We start from the raw sequence: 19126 nt of genomic DNA, 5'->3' as shown, positions 1-19126 counted from the left end.
ATTCCTAACATCACGGTGGACCGGTGCAGAGGCTAATGTGAAGGGGGAAATAACAGTGCTAACGCTACAGCAACCAACTAGCAGCACAAGCTAACATACATAAAGATGTAGCCAACGTCATGGGGATGCATTCGGTTTAAGTAGTGAAATTTAGGGGTGGACTGGGACCAAAAAAAAAGGCCTGGACTTTCTGGCCCACAGCAGCCCACCACATCATAATGCAAACGCCCCTGTTTTGATGTCATTTATTAATTTAATATTTAAGTATACAGTTTGGGGATTTTAACCAATAGGGCAACTCAGGGGCGCAGATGGGATTTTTTTTTACTGGGGGGGACCAAGCTGTCCAGCAGTCAAATTTTCTCAGTCCAGAAAAATCAACAGCTCAGACATAGACGATTTTTTATAACTTAATTCAAAAAAGCAAACTTTCTTATATTCTAGAATTATTGCACACAAACTGAAATATTTCAATAGTTTTAATTCTGATGGCTATGACTTACAGCTTAAGAAAATAAAAAATTCAGTATCTCAAAAATGTGAATATTCTATTTTGAGCTTGATTAGTTTGATTAATTTTGTGTATAAATACAGGGTACCTCCTGGGCTAGTTTAGAACATGCAACCACAATTATGGGAAAGACTACTGACTTGACATTTGTCCAAGAGAAAATCATCAACACCCTCCACAAGGAGAGTAAGCCACGGAAGGTCATTGCTGAAAGAGCTGCTGTTCACAGAGTGCTGTATCAAAATATATTCATAGAAAGTTGTCTGGAAGTAAAAGGTGTGGTAGGAAAAGGTGCACAAGCAACAGGGATGACTTTGGCCTTGAGAAGATTGTCAGGAAAAGCAGATTCAAGAAATTGGGAGACTTTCACAAGGAGTAGACTGAAGCCGGAGTCAGCGCATCAAGAGTCTCTACACTCAGACATCTTCAGGAAAAGAGCTACAGTTGTCACATTCCTAGAACCAAGCCACTCCTGAACCAGAAGAAAAACATCTGAAGCATTTCACCTGGGATGAGGAGTAAAAGAACTGGACTGGTCCACAGTCCTCTTTTCAGATGAAAGTAAATTTAGCATTTCATTTGGAAATCAACGTCTGGAGTCTGGAGGAAGACTGGAGAGGCACAGAATCAAAAGTCCAGTGTGAAGTTTCTGAAGTCAGAGATGATTTGGGTGCTGTGATGTCTGCTGGTGTTGCTCCATTGTGTTTTTTCAAGTCCAGAGTCAATGCAGCCATCTACCAGGAGATTTTTGGGAGCATTTCCATCTTCCATCTGCTCACAAGCTTTATGGAGATGCTGATTTCCTCTTCCAGCAGGATGTTAGCACCTGCCCACAGTGACATAACCACTTCCAAGTGATTTGCTGACCATGATGTTACTGTGCTTGATTGGCCAGCCAGCTCACCTGACCTGAACCTCACAGAGAATCTATGGGGTATTGTGAAGAGGAAGAGAAGTAACATCTGACAAACAATACAGAGGAGCTGAAGGCCGCTATCAAAGCAACCTGGGCTTCAATAACACCTCAGCAGTGCCACAGACTGATCGCCTTCATGCCACGCCGCACTGAAGCCCAGGTTGTATTTGAGTATTGAGTGCATAATTAAACCTACTTTGGATTGTAATTTTTCTTTTTCTTTCAAAGTTTCCTACTTTTAATTTTTCTAAGCTGGAAGTCTCCATCAGAATTAAAACAAAAATATATTAAAAATATTTCAGTCTGTGATTCTAGAATATAAGAAAGTTTGCTTTTTTAATTAAATTACAAAAAATAAATAACTTTTCCATGACATTCAAATTTTTTGAGATGCACCTGTATAAGATCACTATGGTTACCGCTACAGGCACAATTGAGGCAGCTACCAGCTCCTCGTAGGACCCCGGGGTCAGGAGTCATAGCACACACACACACACACACAGAGAGAACATAAACGTCAGTGGCAGCACCATCGTCATGTGTTTGACAACAGAACAGCGTGTAGTGAGAAGGTGGGTACAAAGTAATGGTTAGATTATAATTGTGCTTCAGCCTGTGTCTGCCCTGACCCGATTCTTTAGCACCAAAACAAACATACCCCAACAGGACCTGCTACGGTGGCCGAGAGAGATAAACGTGCTGCAAATGACAAAAATCCCTGCAAATTATGAAAACATCTTCATCAGTTTGACAACACTTGCTGCAAATACTCACAATACAAACAAATAAAGAAATGTAATATTTAAGGGAACCATAAAGTGACAAACATGGCTGGGACGTTATTTATCAATGTTTGCTCTGAAAAGATATTTGTTTATTTTAACAATCCTGGTCATAGATTCCTTAGCTTTTTTTTGTTTTTTGTTTTTTTAAATGGATATTAGCCTAAATAAGTTGACTATACACAATTACTGTAACTGTGAAAGGTTATGTAAGCTGGCTAACTTACTTTTACAACTTACCTTACAAAAACTAAACATAGCCTATGGTTTTACTATTGAAATTAATTAATTAATAAATACATTATATTAAAAAAAGCAAACAAAAAAATTGTTACTGTAATCATTAACAAATTAACCATGGATTTACTACTCTAACCATAGTTTAACCATGGTATTTGTCAGGGGCGGACTGGGACCAAAAAGTGGCCCTGGACTTTCTGGCCCACAGCAGCCCACCACATCAAAACGCAAACGCCCCTGTTTTGATGTCATTTATTTATTTGATATTTAAGTATACTGTTTGTGGATTTTAACCAATAGGGCAACTGATCCTCCATTGAAAAAAAAAAAAAAGATAACCTGCGTGCTGCAGCTGTTCATTTAGCGACTCCTAGTGAGCGATACATGTTCATCACGAGACAAACATTCTCCTAGAACTCACACTTTGCATTCAATTAACCAGTGTTGGGGAGTAACTAGTTACATGTAACTTAATTACGTAATTTAATTACAAAATAAATGTAACTGTAATCAGTTACAGTTACTAAGAAAAAATGAGTAATTAAATTACAGTGGGGATTACATTTGAATATTTATACACATCCACTTACAGATGTAATTGATTTCTTTCCCAAATTGCACTGACTATTCTGAGACGTACGGCCCTATAATTTCCGCGATGCAGAAACATAGTCTGGTTCGTAGAATCCAGTCATAAAAACGGGATTGCTATTGCCTAACACGGACGGAATATGCCACATTGGACAAATATATCAAAAGTACACTTGCATCAAAGCATATGCAAAGTTTTAATATTTGCTATAAATTCAGAGACAAAGGTTACTGTTGTTAAACCATGCCACAAATTTACATATTTATTTATTTAAAAATAAATACAAATGGCAATCCATTTGCAATAATAATAATAAAAAAAAAACATGGTTACTGTACTTTTACGTAATAAAAGCAGTTAATTTTTGTGAGGGAAAAACATGACTCATGTTCAGTATTAGGATTTTATATTGTAGTGATGCACTCAATTTGACATGTAGGCAATTTAGAAAGTATAGTTTTGTTAAATCTTGAGTGTTAAAGTCATGAGGTAGATGGATAACAGGGCAAAATAAAGAGACTGAAAAGAAAAAAGAAATGAAGTGAAGGTGAAGTTCAGGAGAGAACTTTTAATTATTTTGCATGTCCCCAAACTAAAGATTTAAATCTTTTTTTATATCAGGTCCATACAAAAAATAGTGTTGTCCATGAATTTGTTTGTATGTGTTTGAGATTTCCCGGTCTGAAATTTTATCCCAGTCCGCCCCATGTGGAAATTAATGAAGCAGACATGCAGACATGTGTTCAAATGTGATCATCTTAATTCAAGTGATGAAGGATTGTAAAAGTCTGACAGTATTGAGCACTGCTGTAAGGTTAAACCTGAATGGTGTAAATGTTTGAAGATGATTAACAGTTGCAAATAAACATTTATTGGAGATTTTGAAAAGTAATCAAAAAGTAATCAAAAGTAATTAGTTACATTACTTTAATAAAGTAATTGAAAAAGTTACACTACTATTACATTTTAAATAGGGTAACTTGTAATCTGTAACCTATTACATTTCCAAAGTAACCTTCCCAACACTGCAATTAACAGATGCATGAATATGCGGTAATATAAGTTCATGATCCGATTCGTGAACAGATTATTGTCTTGAGTAAATCTTTTAAAATAATCATTTATTTTGTTTAACGAAAACATTGTGGAAACCAGTGGTTCACAAACTGGATAGATCTGAGGTGCAGGGCTCGCAAAATCGCTAGCCCGACATCCAGGGGCTATTGTGTTTTGCAGTCGGGCTCCAAAATGTATCACTGCTCTTCCCGACGGGCTATCGTGAATAGTGATTTAAAATTCGCGTTGTTCACTCGCTTGGAGGGGTGAAATGTATCTTAGTTGATCGTTTTCACTTGTTTCTAACGCCGCCTTCACACTGGCAGTTGAAATCAGCTCCGATACTGCAGCGAAACGACCGGAAGTCATTCATTTTCTATGGAGATTCGCAGACCGCATGCGAATGGGTCCGAACCAGGTGCGAACGAGTGCGGTGCGAAAAAAATCGTGTCCGTTGGCCATCCGGATGCGTTCAAAAAATTGAACTCTTGCGAAAGGCTACGGACAGTTCCTATCCGACAATTCCAGCGGAAGTTGGCGTTGCTATGGTACTGATAAACAAACCTGAATTCTTAACTTTTAATAAAATAAATAATGATTTTATAACGACAAGTTGTCATGTCATTTTTTCATTTTAATGATTTTATAACGTAATTTATGCAGTTAATACAATTAAATAATTAAATATTTAAATATTGTACAATTCAATGTTGTGGCCATTTTCCCGCTCATTCACACACAGCCAGAAAATTATATTATGGCTAATCGTAGACTTGTCAATGCTCTTGCTGTTGCTCTCCTATACTGGAGAAGCAAGCAAAAAAAAAAAGAGATCCATGTGGGTAAAATACTACCTGGCAGAGAGGTATCAGTACGGGGAGTTTCACCGCCTGGTGGGTGAGCTGCGTCTGAACAACGGTGAGGATTTCAGGGAGTATTTCAGGGTGTCGCACTGTCAGCCTTTCCAACCTTTCCGCCATTTTTGTTCTACTCGGTTCCGAGGCTTCCGACACTTTTCACCGTTGTGTACGACGTCCACTGGGGGCGTATTGCGTATTACGGAGCTGATTTCAACTGCCAGTGTGAAGGCGGCGTAAATCTTGCTGATTCAACTTTTTTAAACAATTTGTGCGCGTTCGAAGCTTGCGCGCACTCGTTCAAAGCACGCGCTGTGAGCAGCATTTCAGACAATGCGCGTACAAATAATTAATTCATCTTTTCGGTATCCTAACTTCTGAATGAATAAATACACACACAATTATTTCAAAATAATAGTCTCTGCAAGTATTCTCGTAAACACAGTCGGTTATGTTTTAAGTGAACGTATACAGTGGCCTGCTGCTCAGAGAAATTCGCTGTACCAGATGAATCTGTCTCTCTCTAAATTAGACGAAAACGCGCTTGTTGGCTGCGCGATCGACTCACTCATCCATTTGCGTAGAAAAGAGATGTAATATTATGATTTCCGTCAATTAAAAAAAAATAAATAAAAAATATATATATATTTGTGTACCGGGTGGGCCGGCCCACATTGGCTAGCGGCCCACCGGGAAAAGTCCCGGTGCTCCAGATGGCCAGTCCGCCCCTGGTATTTGTACAACTATGGTTATACAAATGGTAATCAATACTCAAAAATAAAAAACCTTGTTTAAATTTTCTTTTTGTTGGGGTAATTTTGTTTGTGTTGAGTATTTGCAGAGCGTTTCTGTATTTGTTTGTGTTGTGAGTATTTGCAGCACGTGTGCTTTCAAACTGATGAAGATGTGTTCTTAATTTGCTGGTGCTTTTTCTATTTGAACGCGTTTTGTGAAGTTGCAGCGCGTTAAACTCTCTCGGCCACCGTGCCTCGCCCCTATTTTGAAATCTTCACCCCACACGTATGTGCGCAACCATGGCAACGACGATCGCGGAAACAAGCAAAGATGACACACAAGCATATTCAAACAAAAGCCAACATGGATAAGTTTATGAAACAACGCAAAATCAACGTTACTCACCTATCAAAAAGAAACAAAGAAACCTCAGCGTCCGATTTTAGCCCTTCCCAATCCTTGAGTTTCTGTCACAGTTGGTAAACCGTGATCTCTGGGTTTTGCACTTTGAGGGTGAAGTTATATTGGCTTGTCTAGCGTCTGTTCGTGAGAGCGTTGTTTCATGTTTGTAACCTATGCCTTGCTTTCTTGTGTGTTTCTGCGTTGGATGTCCATGTCTCCCCGGAACCCCGTCCACTCTACGCAACCCACCACCAAGCAACACCACTTACCTTCGGCTCGCTTCCCCGCAGTTCCTGTGTCACCCTCTCCTGCTGCCAACTCACCTCCGCATTCTGGATTCATCATTACTCACCACCATCTTGGAATGTGCATTCCTCCCAGCGTAATTTGTGTCTCAGTTTTGTATTGTCTCATTGTCTTCTTTAAATCTCATTAATCTCACACTTGCTTCCTGCCACTCCTTCACCCAGTCGTTACAGTTTCTCTCCACCACTGGAAAGCTGCCCCAATATTTATGTGGATCCTGCCTCTTGCCTGATTGTAAATCCTCTTTTTTATCTGCCATCTCTCTCAATCTGTAGTCGATCTGCTAATATGCTAATTTTGAATAAAAGCATCTGCTAAATGTAATGTAATTTGCGTCCTGTGCACTCAAATTGAGTGCTCTCTTCTCGCTATCAGGATAAGACACGCCCCCTTACCGCTGATTGGCTACAAGTGTTTTTTGGGACTCGGTCAGACACTGCGGTCAAAAGTGTGTTTTCAAAAATCGTTTATCGGCCCTGTTTGAAAGTGTTTAATTTGTATGTTCGTTCTGTTTATTTGTTCACCAACATGCCCACCACATCCCAGAATGCAACGCGGCGCCCAACCCCTATTAGGCGCGGTCACTTTAAGAGACAATGAATGCATCCAATATAATACACATACAATTTTTTTCTCAACTGTTTATTTGAGAAACATACTTTCCAAGACAGGTATTTTCACATATTTTTTATGTTTTTGTCGGTACAAGAGCAAAAACAGACAAATTCAGTTTTCAAGTGTTTTGAGACCCCTCTCTCTGCATGAGCCCTGAACACCAGAACACCACGGTGCTGAATTGGGCTCTTACACATCCTTTTTTGTTTGTTTAAACTGCGATTTGTTTTTGTTCGTTGAGGTGCAGGAGGAACTTAAAGGAGAACTTTGTAAAGGAAAGCTCAGTTCAGTGTTGCTGTCTGTGAGACGCTGCTCTCTCTCCACGTGCGCACCGAACACAGCGCGCGAGTAACCAGCTACTCAGTTCAGCTTTTCCTCGTCTTGTGTTTGAATGCTTTAAAGTCTTTTGAATGGTTACATTTGCAAGTGGCAAGGCTTAATAACAAGTGAAAATGATACGCTTTCGTGTTGACACGCAGCAGCGGTCTGTCAACTGTCCTGACCGTCTTTTTAGACTGGCGTCAGCCAGACGGTTGAGATCGACTATTAAAGGTGGGATATTTTTTCCTATTGAAAGAGTGATCATTGCTCACTATCAGCAGTTATTTTATCTATGTTCGTAACATTTTTTACATATTATTGCTCGGTGTAAGAGATAAATAAAGATTAAAGGTAAACAGTACCAGTACGAGTGATTGCGTGTGTGAATTAGTCATACCGTCTCTATATTATTGTGAAGCTGGGGGCTGTAAATAGCCTAGTTCCTTCAAAAGTAGAAAAATATGCTATAATAAGTTTTGAGATTCTAAGATACTTTAGTGATAAATCACAGGACAGCGCTGACAACTACGTTCCTCTGTGCGCGCAATCTTCACGTTATGAGTTTTCGTGCCACAATGCAGCTGCGCGAACATGGTAGCTCAATATAATAATACACATCCGATCGTCTAATCGCCTGAACGTCCAAACCATAAAACAAATACAACTGACAGAGTTTAGTGAAGACTCAAGGCTCACCTCTCGTGCGCCATCACTATGTGTTGAACCGGCGTTAACCTCCGTGTTTTGCTTTTATGCCACTGACTGGCAGAATCATGTGGCTACACACGCTTTTAAGGGGGAAGTATTAACAGGAAATAATCGAAATAACCGACATCGGAAAATTACGTTGGTTAGAGGTTCTAAATTTCGGTTTCGATTACTTTTCGATTAATCGTCCAGCCCTAGGTGAAACGGATCGTAACTGATCGTTTGCACTTGTTTCTAAATATTGCTGATTCAAGCGTTTTAAACAATTTGTGCGCTTTCGGAGCTTGAATTTGTGGTATTGGCGGCTTGGTTGCAATACTCTTATCGCATATGTTGCACTTTGCTGACTCTGCATCCACTTTTATAAAGTGTAGCCACACTTTAGACCTCTTTGGCATTGTAAAACGGAAACGTTTTGAGAAAAAAACCGCTACACTTGTGTTGTGTGACTGCGAGCATCTACAGAAATCCCCCCCGTCACGTCACGTGGTGGTGGACAGCCAATCTTGGCGAATTTAGGTCCTTACATGCACGTATGCTACAAGCTCACACAGACACTGCCACTTGGCAAAATCGAAGTTCGATACCCAGCCCTATTTACGGTACCCGTCTCACCCGCAAAGCCCTCTGCATCACAGGTGATCCCACTCACCCGTCATACAGCTTCTTCAGTCTGCTGCCATCAGTGAGGAGACTGCTGAGTCTCCAGGCCAGGACCAGCAGACTGAAGGATAGCTTCATCCATCAGGCTGTCAGGAACTTGCCCCCCCTCCCCTCTTCTGCCCCAGGCACCACAGAACTATGATCCCCCCCCCCCCAGATCCCACATCCCCAGGTCCTTCCCCCCCACTAACATACGATGACATGCACCAGTCACTTTGTGCAGCATTGGTCTGCTCACTACCTCATTCAATGGAACTGACATCATTCCACTACCTCATCAGTCAGTTAAATAAAAGAACTGCTCTTGGGCCCCTTGTCAATTTAATCAGACTGAATAAGCTTTTTTTTGTACTGAAAATTCTTTTTATCTGCACTGTTTGTTCACTTCTCTGGTTTGCACTCTATCTGCCATGTGCCTTGCGCTGCTTTATTTTTAATTTTATGTCATTTTTTACATTCCCTTATTGTATAACTGTATCTTTATATTTTATATTTGATCTAGATTTTTAGGCTCTACTGTTAGTCTTATCTGTATGCACCGGGGGTCTGAGAGTAACTCAATTTGGATTCTCTGTATGTATGTACTGTACATGTGGAAGAATTGACAATAAAGCAGACTTGACTTGACTTGACTTGAGTCAGTTAGAAATACCAAGGGTTCACACAAAACAAGGGGATTCCTCCTTTAGTTACTATGGCGCCCACAGTTGGAACCAGCTTCCAGAAGAGATCAGATGTGCTAAAACACTAGTCACATTTAAATATAGACTCAAAACTCATCTGTTTAGCTGTGCGTTTAGCATTTGCTCCGAGATTAGCGGTAGGCTGTTGTCGTCTGTGAACACTTCACTGCAAACTCAAGAGCCAGACACAACAAGACAATCACCTCTTCATTAATCAATCAGCAAACATCACCTAATTCAGCAGTAATCAGGCAGCTGTTCATGAGGCCAGCTCAAATGTAAGAGTGATCCACAGACGAGTGTCAGTGCAACAGAGACGCTCCTACCTCAGCGGCGCGGCGCTCGAGCGGATCCATCTCGTCCTGATGTGTGAAAGCAGAATCCAGACCAGGCTCAGTGAAGTAGCCTGAACAAATAATATTTTTGTTGAAGTCAGTTTAATTTTTTTGTGCGAACTGAACAAAAAATACTCTAAACATGTCGCCAGCAAATGTTGTTTTGTTTACCTTACTTAGATACTGAAGTTTTTGAACATATCCAAATGCTCTCCCAACTTTTCAAATTGATTCATCTGAACAAACAATTTCAAACTGAACAATATTGCACAAATTCACACCATGAATTGCAGCTTGAAAATATTTTATATGTTAATTATTATTAAAACATTATCATTGTTTTAAATCTTACTGGCTTAATTTATGCTGCTTCTGCTTTTGTCACTGTAAGTTAGCTGTCATGTGGATCAGAGTTCATATTTTTACTGATTTAACATTTGTTGATCCTCACTATGGTTGAGAATCGTGTGCTGAAGTACTGTATATATGCATCTCAATACAACTAGTTTAATACATTTGTCTATCAGCATTAATGTTTGCCTTAATTTTAAGAGACAAATACAACCTGTATTATGTAGAAGGCTTTGAAAATATCAGACATCTAAAAGAAAGAGTATTATTATTATTTATTAAAAAAGATTAGCATTGCCAAATGCAAAAAAAAACTTTGGTTGCTCTGAAAGGCCTTTTAACACTCAGACATTTATTCATTAGATGAACTAAAGTTTTTAATTTGCCTGTTGCTAGTTGAGTAAACGTAAGAAGCTGAGAATGATAGGTTGCCGTATTCTTTTGAGTTATTGAGTTGAGTTAGTTATTATAGAGAACTTCAAAGGTTTGGATGGATGACAAGCCACAAAACTGAGAAATGGCTGAAAAAGCAAATAAAGAAACAAATGTTTTAAGCTGCTACAATTTATATTTTAGAATAACAGTTAAATACTATTTTTTTTTTTCAAATGTACATAAGAAGCTACACTAAGAAATATTATACTGTAATTTACAGAACTAATTTAGAGTTATTTTCAGATAGTGTAACACAGCTTTGAGACCAGTGTGTTTATGTCGCATTCTCATTCATACTCTTACTCACATTAAAAGCACATGGTGCATTAACTCAAATATTCTGTGGTAATAGTGCCACTTGTAACATCTAGCAACATGTAACTTCTCACAATATTAATGAGACATATGCATGTTTAAAGTTCTCTCACTCACAGTCTTGTTCTCCAGCTGGTGATGTCGTGGTCCTCCGTCTCTCAGCTGATGGCCGTTTCTATGACAACAGACAGGAGGAGACACCAGAACTGAACAAGGTGCGGCTGATCATTTAGGAAAACTCTCGGATCTGGAGGGAAAACCACAGTGTGCCGACTGCTAGATAAGTTCAGGAACACCATGTGAAATGACTTCAGTTTGATCAGATAATGTACAATCTGCTATGTTTGCGAATGCAGTGAATAAAACATCTTCTTTTTACATTTTGCAGTTACATGATGGGATTTTTTTGTATATTAGCTAGTCAAATGAATAATCACATTCAAAATAAAAGTTTTTGTGCATGCACTGCAAAACTGTATAGTGTCATTGGTCAGACTTTAACTGAAGGTCCAGTTCTCACTATTATCTTTGACTGTTGCCTCAATAAACTCCAAATTTGCTGCTCATTAATAGTCAGGAGGGTAGTTGTTAATTTAAAGTATTGGGTGGATTAAGGGATCTAGAATATGCTCATGCAGAATAAGGCATTTATATGGTCTTAACTAATAAACAGCCAATGTGAAAGTAATATGCATGCCAACATGCAACTAGTTAATAAAGTAGCATTTCTTTTTATGCGTTAATTTAATTCCTCCCATGAGCGCTTCAGTATGTTTCAGTGCACATGAAAAGGCTGACGGTGTCAGACGGAGGTGAGGATATTACAGTTTCTCACAAAAAGACACACCAGCAATGAACACAACAACTTCTCAGTGTCAGCATCACACAGAGAACACATCCCTCATGGGTGGAGCTCCTACAGCTTCAGAGGAGTAACGCAGTGCTGAACCAGCGGTCAGGTAATAACCTGTCTGTCTCTGAGGAGCTTTCAGACTGAACATCATCCTCAAGATATTGACTGAACGACAAACACTCCTCTAGAAGACAGTAACACTAACCTGCACTGCGAGAAGACCACTGCACAACACCCACAGAAACCAACTATTATAGGAACACTTCACCCAAAAAAAATTACGTTTGAGTTTGTTTCTTGTCTCAGAAATGTAGCATTGCATCAGTGTCTCATCAATGAATGCTCTGCAGTGAATGGGTGCCGTCAGAATGAGAGTCTGATAAAAACATCACAATAATCCACAGCACTCCAGTCCATCAGTGAACATTTGAAGAAGACAAAAGATGAAACAAACCCGTCTAGACTTTTATGTTTCCAACAGTTGTCCTGACCTTCATCAGCTCTACAGTCTCATCAGAGAACAGCTGCTTTTATTTGTGAGAGCATGTTCTCAGTGACCCGATACAGGAGAAACGGCGGATAAGGGAAAAGAGCTTTATCTGCAGGCACAGTCATTAATTGGAAAATTGGAAATCAATTTACTCCAACAACACATCTACAGCAGAGGGAAAAACCTGAAGAAAACCTGACAGCTGCTGGCTCGGAAAAGCTCAACAGATAAGAGTAAAGCCAAAATCTTTTCAAGTTAAATTAATTTGTCCTATTGTAATATGCAATTTACATACTAGACATAAATGATCTATAACAAACAGACATACTCTGCTCAGCTGCACACGATCTGGGGAATCCTTCATGACTGCAGTGAGACACAATAAAGTAGCTTGATGCTTGACTTAATAAACTCACACAGAATGGCAAATGCATTGACTGCTTTTCAGAACATACAGATCGTTTCTGTGATGCAGAGAGAAAAACATCTGTCTGATGTGTGACTGTAAACATCTCTGAGACGAAAGCTGAGAGCGCAGATACAGCAGACAGAGATGAAGGGCAGAAAATGTTAGAGATGTGCAGTATGCATACAGACTGCAAGTTCATTCATATCTATAATTAAGCATTGCATGAAGGGCAGAGGCTCTTGTGAGAGAAACTCTCTGATGCTGTCAGTCACAGCGCAGCGTCCGGATCTGATGCTTTGGAGGGATAGTTTACTGTGAGATCAGATATAAGATGTAAGATACATTATCACTCACTCAGAAAAACAAAGATGATGCAGTCAGCTGGATTCAGTCATATTAAATCATGCGTTTGAATTTAAGCTTATCTAGATCTTCCCACATGAAGCATATTTCGGATATTTGTTTTTTCCTGTGTATTTCTGCCTGGTATGGATGCATGAAATTAGCAATATTTGAACTCTTAAAAGAATCATAACTGACCAACGACAGCGACTGTGTTCGACACATTTAAACAACAGCGTTCACTAGCTTTCTGTAATTTAATGCATGGTAACACAAAGTGAGTAATAGATGTGAATTACATTTTTGATGAATATAAACATTTTTATAAATATAAACTTTCCTAGACCTACAATGTTAAAAAAAAAAAAATGTGGAAATGTACCATCACACTGTGTCAGACATATAGCAGACTGTTTTCCTCTTTTCAAAACAAAAACTAAAAAGTTAAGACTCTCATTCAATTTTCACAATCTATCTATTTTTACATTTTATTTTAAATACGATTAAAAATATTACTATTACATTTTTACAAATTATTTAAAATTTTAAGTGTATTAATATACAACTGTATTATAAGTGTCACCTTTATTGTAAAGCTATCTATACTGTGTGTGTGCATATATTATTATAATTATTATATATTATATTTTTAGTAATATTAATATTTTAAACCAGTGATGAATTTGTATTTCAGTGATGAATAGAAAGATCCAAAGATCAGCATTTATTTAAAATAAAAAGCTTTTGTAACATTATCTCTGCCATTCAAAAGCTTGGAGTCCGTATATTTATTTATTTATATACAGAAAGAAATTATAGAAATGAATGCTTTTATTTAGCAAGGATGCTTTAAATTGATGAAAAGAGATGATAAGGCTTAACTTTCCCGCGATCGGTTCTATCGGCTGCCATAGACTTTCGGCGGAAGAAAAAAAATGACGCTAACGGATACAATAGGTGCCTACACACCTTCGGTGCTTGGCCCCTAATAATGTTTTTGAGCCGTACATCAGAATTTTAGAATGATTTCTGAAGGAGTAATGATGATGAAAATACAGCTACAGCTAATACAGGAATAAATTACACTTTAAAATATATTCAAATAGAAAACAGTATACGCTATTTTAAATAGTACAAATATTTACGAATAGTTTTTGCTGTATTTTGGATCAAATAAATGCAGGCTTGGTGAGCAGAAGAGACTTCTTTAAAAAATCGTACTGCTCAAAAACTGTCGACTGGTGGTGTCAATTTACGTTTTTTATGTTTATTTGACGTTTACAGCAAGTAAGAAAATCTAACAATGTCCAAAATTTGGTAACAGGGTTACCAAAATCTCAACCTCACTTAAACTACATAAAACTATTCCGATGGACTTCCTGAGCTTGATAATAAGCATGTTCTGATGATATGCAGCTCGTTTAACTGGAGCGGCTCCCTGCCCAAACACCGCCCAGAAAGCCCGGCTTCTCCTCCCAGCGAGATCAACACATGCAGACAGAAGACAGCGGTCAAATCATGCTCCACATGCGACGCGATCCCGACGCCACCGCGAACAATCACACAGCGCGCATCGCATCAGGACACTGAGCTGAGGAGGAGGGTGGAGATGATGAAGAGCGGGTTTACCTGAGAGAAGCCGAGAGCGTCTTCAGCATCACCTCCGCGAGCGAGCGTCTGCCCCTCGCCGCTGCTGCAGGACAGCGCGTCAAGAGCGTCGCAGCAAGAGCGTCCAGCCAATCAGATCGTCGCGTCCGCGCAGCGTCACACTCCATCATCAGCTTCAATCACGAACACGCTGCAGCGGGGCTAGTTGTCACAATGTTTCTATGAAAATAAAACAGTAGCAAAACTCGAGAGCTTGTTGATCTTAATGTGAGAACTTGTCATATTAACATTCGTATTTGTAAGTTAAAATTCTAACTCACAGCTCCGATGTAAAAAGCTGAATATTTTAATAGTTACAAATGTGTAGGATGACAATCACATTAAAAAAGAGAAAAAAGTTGTTGTGTGAGAACACAACAAAAATGACATACACAAATCTTTACATTCAGGTATTATATGGTAGACAAATAATGCAACATATTTCATATGTATATCCCACTCTACCACTCTACCAGAGTTGTGACATCATTTTTTTTAATTATTTTTATGTTTTGTAAAAATAATTAAAACTTCTTTATTGTGTTAAATTACTAATTTGCTTGTCAGTAATGAACCTTTTTAAATGGAACATTAAATATATATATATATAAATCGAGTGTTTGATAATGTCTAAATTTACATTAAAAATCAAAACCTAAAAATGGTTATGACCAGCAATAATGTACACATATTTATTAAACATCCATAACGCCATCTAGTGGTTAAACAATTTTCTCTATTTTAACCCCAAATACTACATTAATTGTAATATTAATAATAAACAAATTAGAAAATTTTATATTTTAAATGGTCATTCATGGATAATAATTATTGTTCATATTGTTTAGTGCCAAAATCTCTTCAAATTAACTAAACAGAACTGAGCTAAAATGTAGTACAGTTATTTTATTTGTTAAAAGTTACACTTAAGGTGTTTGGTCACATTTAACATAATACTGTTTCATTCCCCGGAATAAAATGGTATTGTAAAGCATAGTCAACGTAGTTATCCATGGGCAATGGATGTACATTATGTGTTAATAATTACTAGAAATCGCTGCAAATATAGTGTCTATGCTGATTAATCCCATTCATACAGCGCGATTTGTTTACTACTATTAATAGCTCCATGAACCATGTGACCGTGTGGCGGTGAGTTCAGAGCATGTCACAGTCTATGGTCACAACTGTTTCTCAGCTGCTCTGGTACAGTGAGTTTACTCTGCAATATGCAGTGGGATATACGTATGAAATATACTGCATTATATATAATACTTGGATGACAAAATGAATGCAGCGTCTTAAAATCCTGTAAAAGCTAAGGATATTCAGTGAAAATAGTTTGCAGTGTTTTACGAATAACTGATACATGTGCATAAAACACAAATTTCTTTCTTGGCAAGTTGCAATGGCTGGCTTTGTTCATTGGTCAGGCACCGACCAATAAAATATTTTAATTTGCAACAAAGCCCCGCCCCCAGCTCTGCTCTCTCACATCAAGTGAGTTTTGCAACAGAATACCGCAAAAGTCAGAGCTCTAGGATTTGAACTTGTACTCCAGATCTGAGAGGTTGTACCGACTTGAGGTTGTGCAGCGAAACTGAAGTGCAAAAGTAAATATGGTGTAAACATTTATTTATGTCATTTTACACATTTGTAGCTATAAATCTGATGTTTTGATTATTTCCTGTGTGTGTGCAAATTGAAAGATTCAGCTTTCCACATCAGAGCTGTGAGTGTAAATTTCAACTCACATTCAGATCACCAACCTCTCGAGTTTAGCCACTGATTTACCTTCATAGTTTCAATCTCATTCTAAGCTGAAGCAAGAGACTGTGAATCCAATGCTGTGTTTCTTCAGTTAATCACACTAACCGCTGGGTGAACACCACATTTATGAACTATGGTATGAGGTTATGCAGCCTGTTTTTATATTCATTCATTTAAGTTCCCATTGACCAAGACTATTGTTTGTCTTTAGGTTTTACAGAATACATTTACAGTAGCTGAAAAGCCAGTTGGTAGGCTAATACTTTAACTTTACAGTTTACACAAGATGACATTGAGCAAGTATGTCAAAGTGTCTCTTTCATCACAAACAAAACACACACACACACACACACACACACACACACACACACACACACACACACACACACATATTGTAACAGGGTAAGTGTTGCTTGGGTTTTATATTGTATTTTTTACAGTGACAAGCTGTAATACCACTAGGAGCCGCTTGAGTAATTGTTACAGGTACAGGATATCAGCCTGGTAGTCAGAGAGCAAGTGAGTTCGTTTGGTAGGGGGAAACCTCATGGTGGAACTGCTGCTACGAGACACCCCTCACTACAGACTGTAGCGTGGTGACGTCACGTACGTACGTCACGTTATGTGTTTACCGCGAATGCGCTGGTAATTTGCATTGCGTAATGACGTTGGCTGTTTTTTCGTCATGCGTGCCATAGACATAATATATTATGTCTATGGTGCGTGCATTAAAACGATGCGCATAATTAACAGAAAAGAAAACTCTAATAAAATGTGAATGTATTAAAGAACATTAAGGTGTAAAAAAAGACTGGAAAAACAACCATGTTTAACCATGTTTCATCTGAGGTTCTTATTGAGCTAGTCAAAATTACAACAGATAAAGTACAGTCGTCGGCTCTAATAGTGCAGATGGTAAAATGTGTGTTGTTTACAATTTGATGCAATCAATCCGGGTCCGAATCTGCCTTTTGACAGTTTGTTTCTACCTTTTCAAATTTCAAATCACATCAGAAAAGCATTTATTTTAAATAAAAACAAAGGAAATAATCAAAAAGCTGTGAGGGAGGGCTTTATTGTCCTAATATGGTGGCATCCATTTAACAATTTGAATTAAAATGATAATTTACACTCAGTAATTATTGCATACTGTTTTATTATGTACTACAATACTGAGGTGCAAATAATTGCCACTATTTGCAATAAGTAATATAAATAGCAGAAAATCCTGCTATTTTAACAAATAGAATCTATAGCTATTTGCACTTAGTGTAAATAGCCACTGCCTTTCTTATTTTAATCTTTCTTTTGCTATGGTTCTTGTTTATCTATTCATTAACTATAAATTTGGACATTTTTCTTTTGCTTTGGCAATTCTGCATGTGAAACATTTAAGCCAATAAAATAGTTTTAAGTTCAGTTGACTACATACAGTATATTTTCAGTGTCTGCATCCCATTTTATGCAAGGTGCCTCCAAAAAAAACAAACTGATGACAGTGATCTTTTTTTATTTATTTCAAAGAACAAAACAGAAAATATAATTGTATATACAAATATAGATTAAGACTATAGACATGACACGAAAAAAAAAAAATCTGAAATTCACCTCCATCACTGATAAAACAATAAGTCAAGCAGTAGCCCTCAAATTCTTTGAATGAATCAAACCCACACAGGACTCTCCTCCTGCGACTCCTCACACACAGGTGGACAGTCTTTAAATATCTCACTGCACCGGAGGCACTGGGTCAGAGAACATGACGCCCGGACACTCAGGTTGTATTGTTCAGACAATGCACTCCAGTTCACCACACCTAATTTACATAAAAGAACAAACAATACTAAAGCAATATTAATTCATTTTGAAGAAAGGCAGAAGAGCCATACAAGGAAAATATTTTAAATGTATTTTTAAATATATTATAGCATGGTGTTAGAAAAAGTGTTATTTGCTTTGTCTGTAAACTACCTAAGATATTTAATTTACCAGCATTAACATCAACTAAATTAATACATTTTGTCAAGTCAAAATTTAGGTTGGCTTGGCTTGAGAAAGCATGGCCTGAAAGTTTGAAATTTTTTCAATTTGAAAATGTTACATTCTGTCAGAGAAAGAAAAACAGATAATTACAGTACTGTATTTTCCGGACTATAAGACTATTTTTTTTTCATAGTTTGGCTGGTCCTGCGACTTATAGTCAGGTGCGACTTAACAAAATTAATTTGACATGAACCAAGAGAAATGAACCAAGAGAAAACATTACCGTCTACAGCCGCGAAAGGGCTTGGTTCTTGGTTCTAAATAAATATACAACTTGTATACTTAAATGTTCTGATTTCTTTGTATGAATTCAATATTTGGCTTGATGGCTACATCTGGTGGACATTTTGTGCCAATAGCCCACTTAGAAATCCCCTTACTGATAAAAAATGCTGATGTGTCAAATACTTATTTTTCCCCACTGTATAAATTAAAACCTGTTTTATTTTTAGAAAATAAAGCAAGTATGAAGGTCCACTGCTAATTTAACTGTGTGAGCAGATCACACAAGATGTGCAAATTCAAATGAATCAAGACAGCAATTCACCAAAATGTAAAAGAGCTGTGAGTGAATTGCCATGAGACTGCATTGAAAATACCAATAACACCATGAAGTGTGTGCATCTGTATCAGGACCGTGCACATCTCTCTGCTGAACGCATCTACAGACTCATGCACTCTAGCTGGATTGCAATCAAACACAAACATCCAAATAGATGCACACACACAAGAAAAGTTTATTAACACAA

General features: G+C 37.9%; 2 protein-coding genes across 4 annotated transcripts in view; both read right to left on the bottom strand.

Moving 5' to 3' along the window:
- The window catches only part of LOC132108307 (IQ domain-containing protein J-like), a 98229-nt gene extending 83538 nt beyond the window's left edge, over positions 1-14691 (bottom strand). Inside the window, exons 1-3 of one of the 2 annotated variants that reach the window (XM_059515011.1) lie at positions 14547-14691; positions 10941-11070; positions 9714-9793 (exon numbers count right to left, since the gene is read on the bottom strand). In XM_059515011.1, the coding sequence (XP_059370994.1) occupies positions 9714-9743 (30 nt within the window). In that variant the 5' untranslated portion in view covers positions 9744-9793; positions 10941-11070; positions 14547-14691. The remainder of the gene's footprint in view (positions 1-9713; positions 9794-10940; positions 11071-14546) is intronic. The other variant, XM_059515010.1, reaches the window with a different exon arrangement.
- Positions 14692-18905: 4214 nt separating this feature from the next.
- The window catches only part of mfsd1 (major facilitator superfamily domain containing 1), a 23554-nt gene continuing 23333 nt past the window's right edge, over positions 18906-19126 (bottom strand). Inside the window, exon 16 of one of the 2 annotated variants that reach the window (XM_059514986.1) lies at positions 18906-19126. This exon is cut by the window's right edge and continues 278 nt beyond it. In XM_059514986.1, the coding sequence (XP_059370969.1) occupies positions 18921-19126 (206 nt within the window). In that variant the 3' untranslated portion in view covers positions 18906-18920. The other variant, XM_059514987.1, reaches the window with a different exon arrangement.

Source organism: Carassius carassius, chromosome 28, assembly GCF_963082965.1.
Source record: "Carassius carassius chromosome 28, fCarCar2.1, whole genome shotgun sequence".
Taxonomy (NCBI): Eukaryota; Metazoa; Chordata; class Actinopteri; order Cypriniformes; family Cyprinidae; genus Carassius; species Carassius carassius.
Note: the sequence above shows the minus strand (reverse complement) of the source record. Positions and strands in the feature narration are given on the sequence as shown.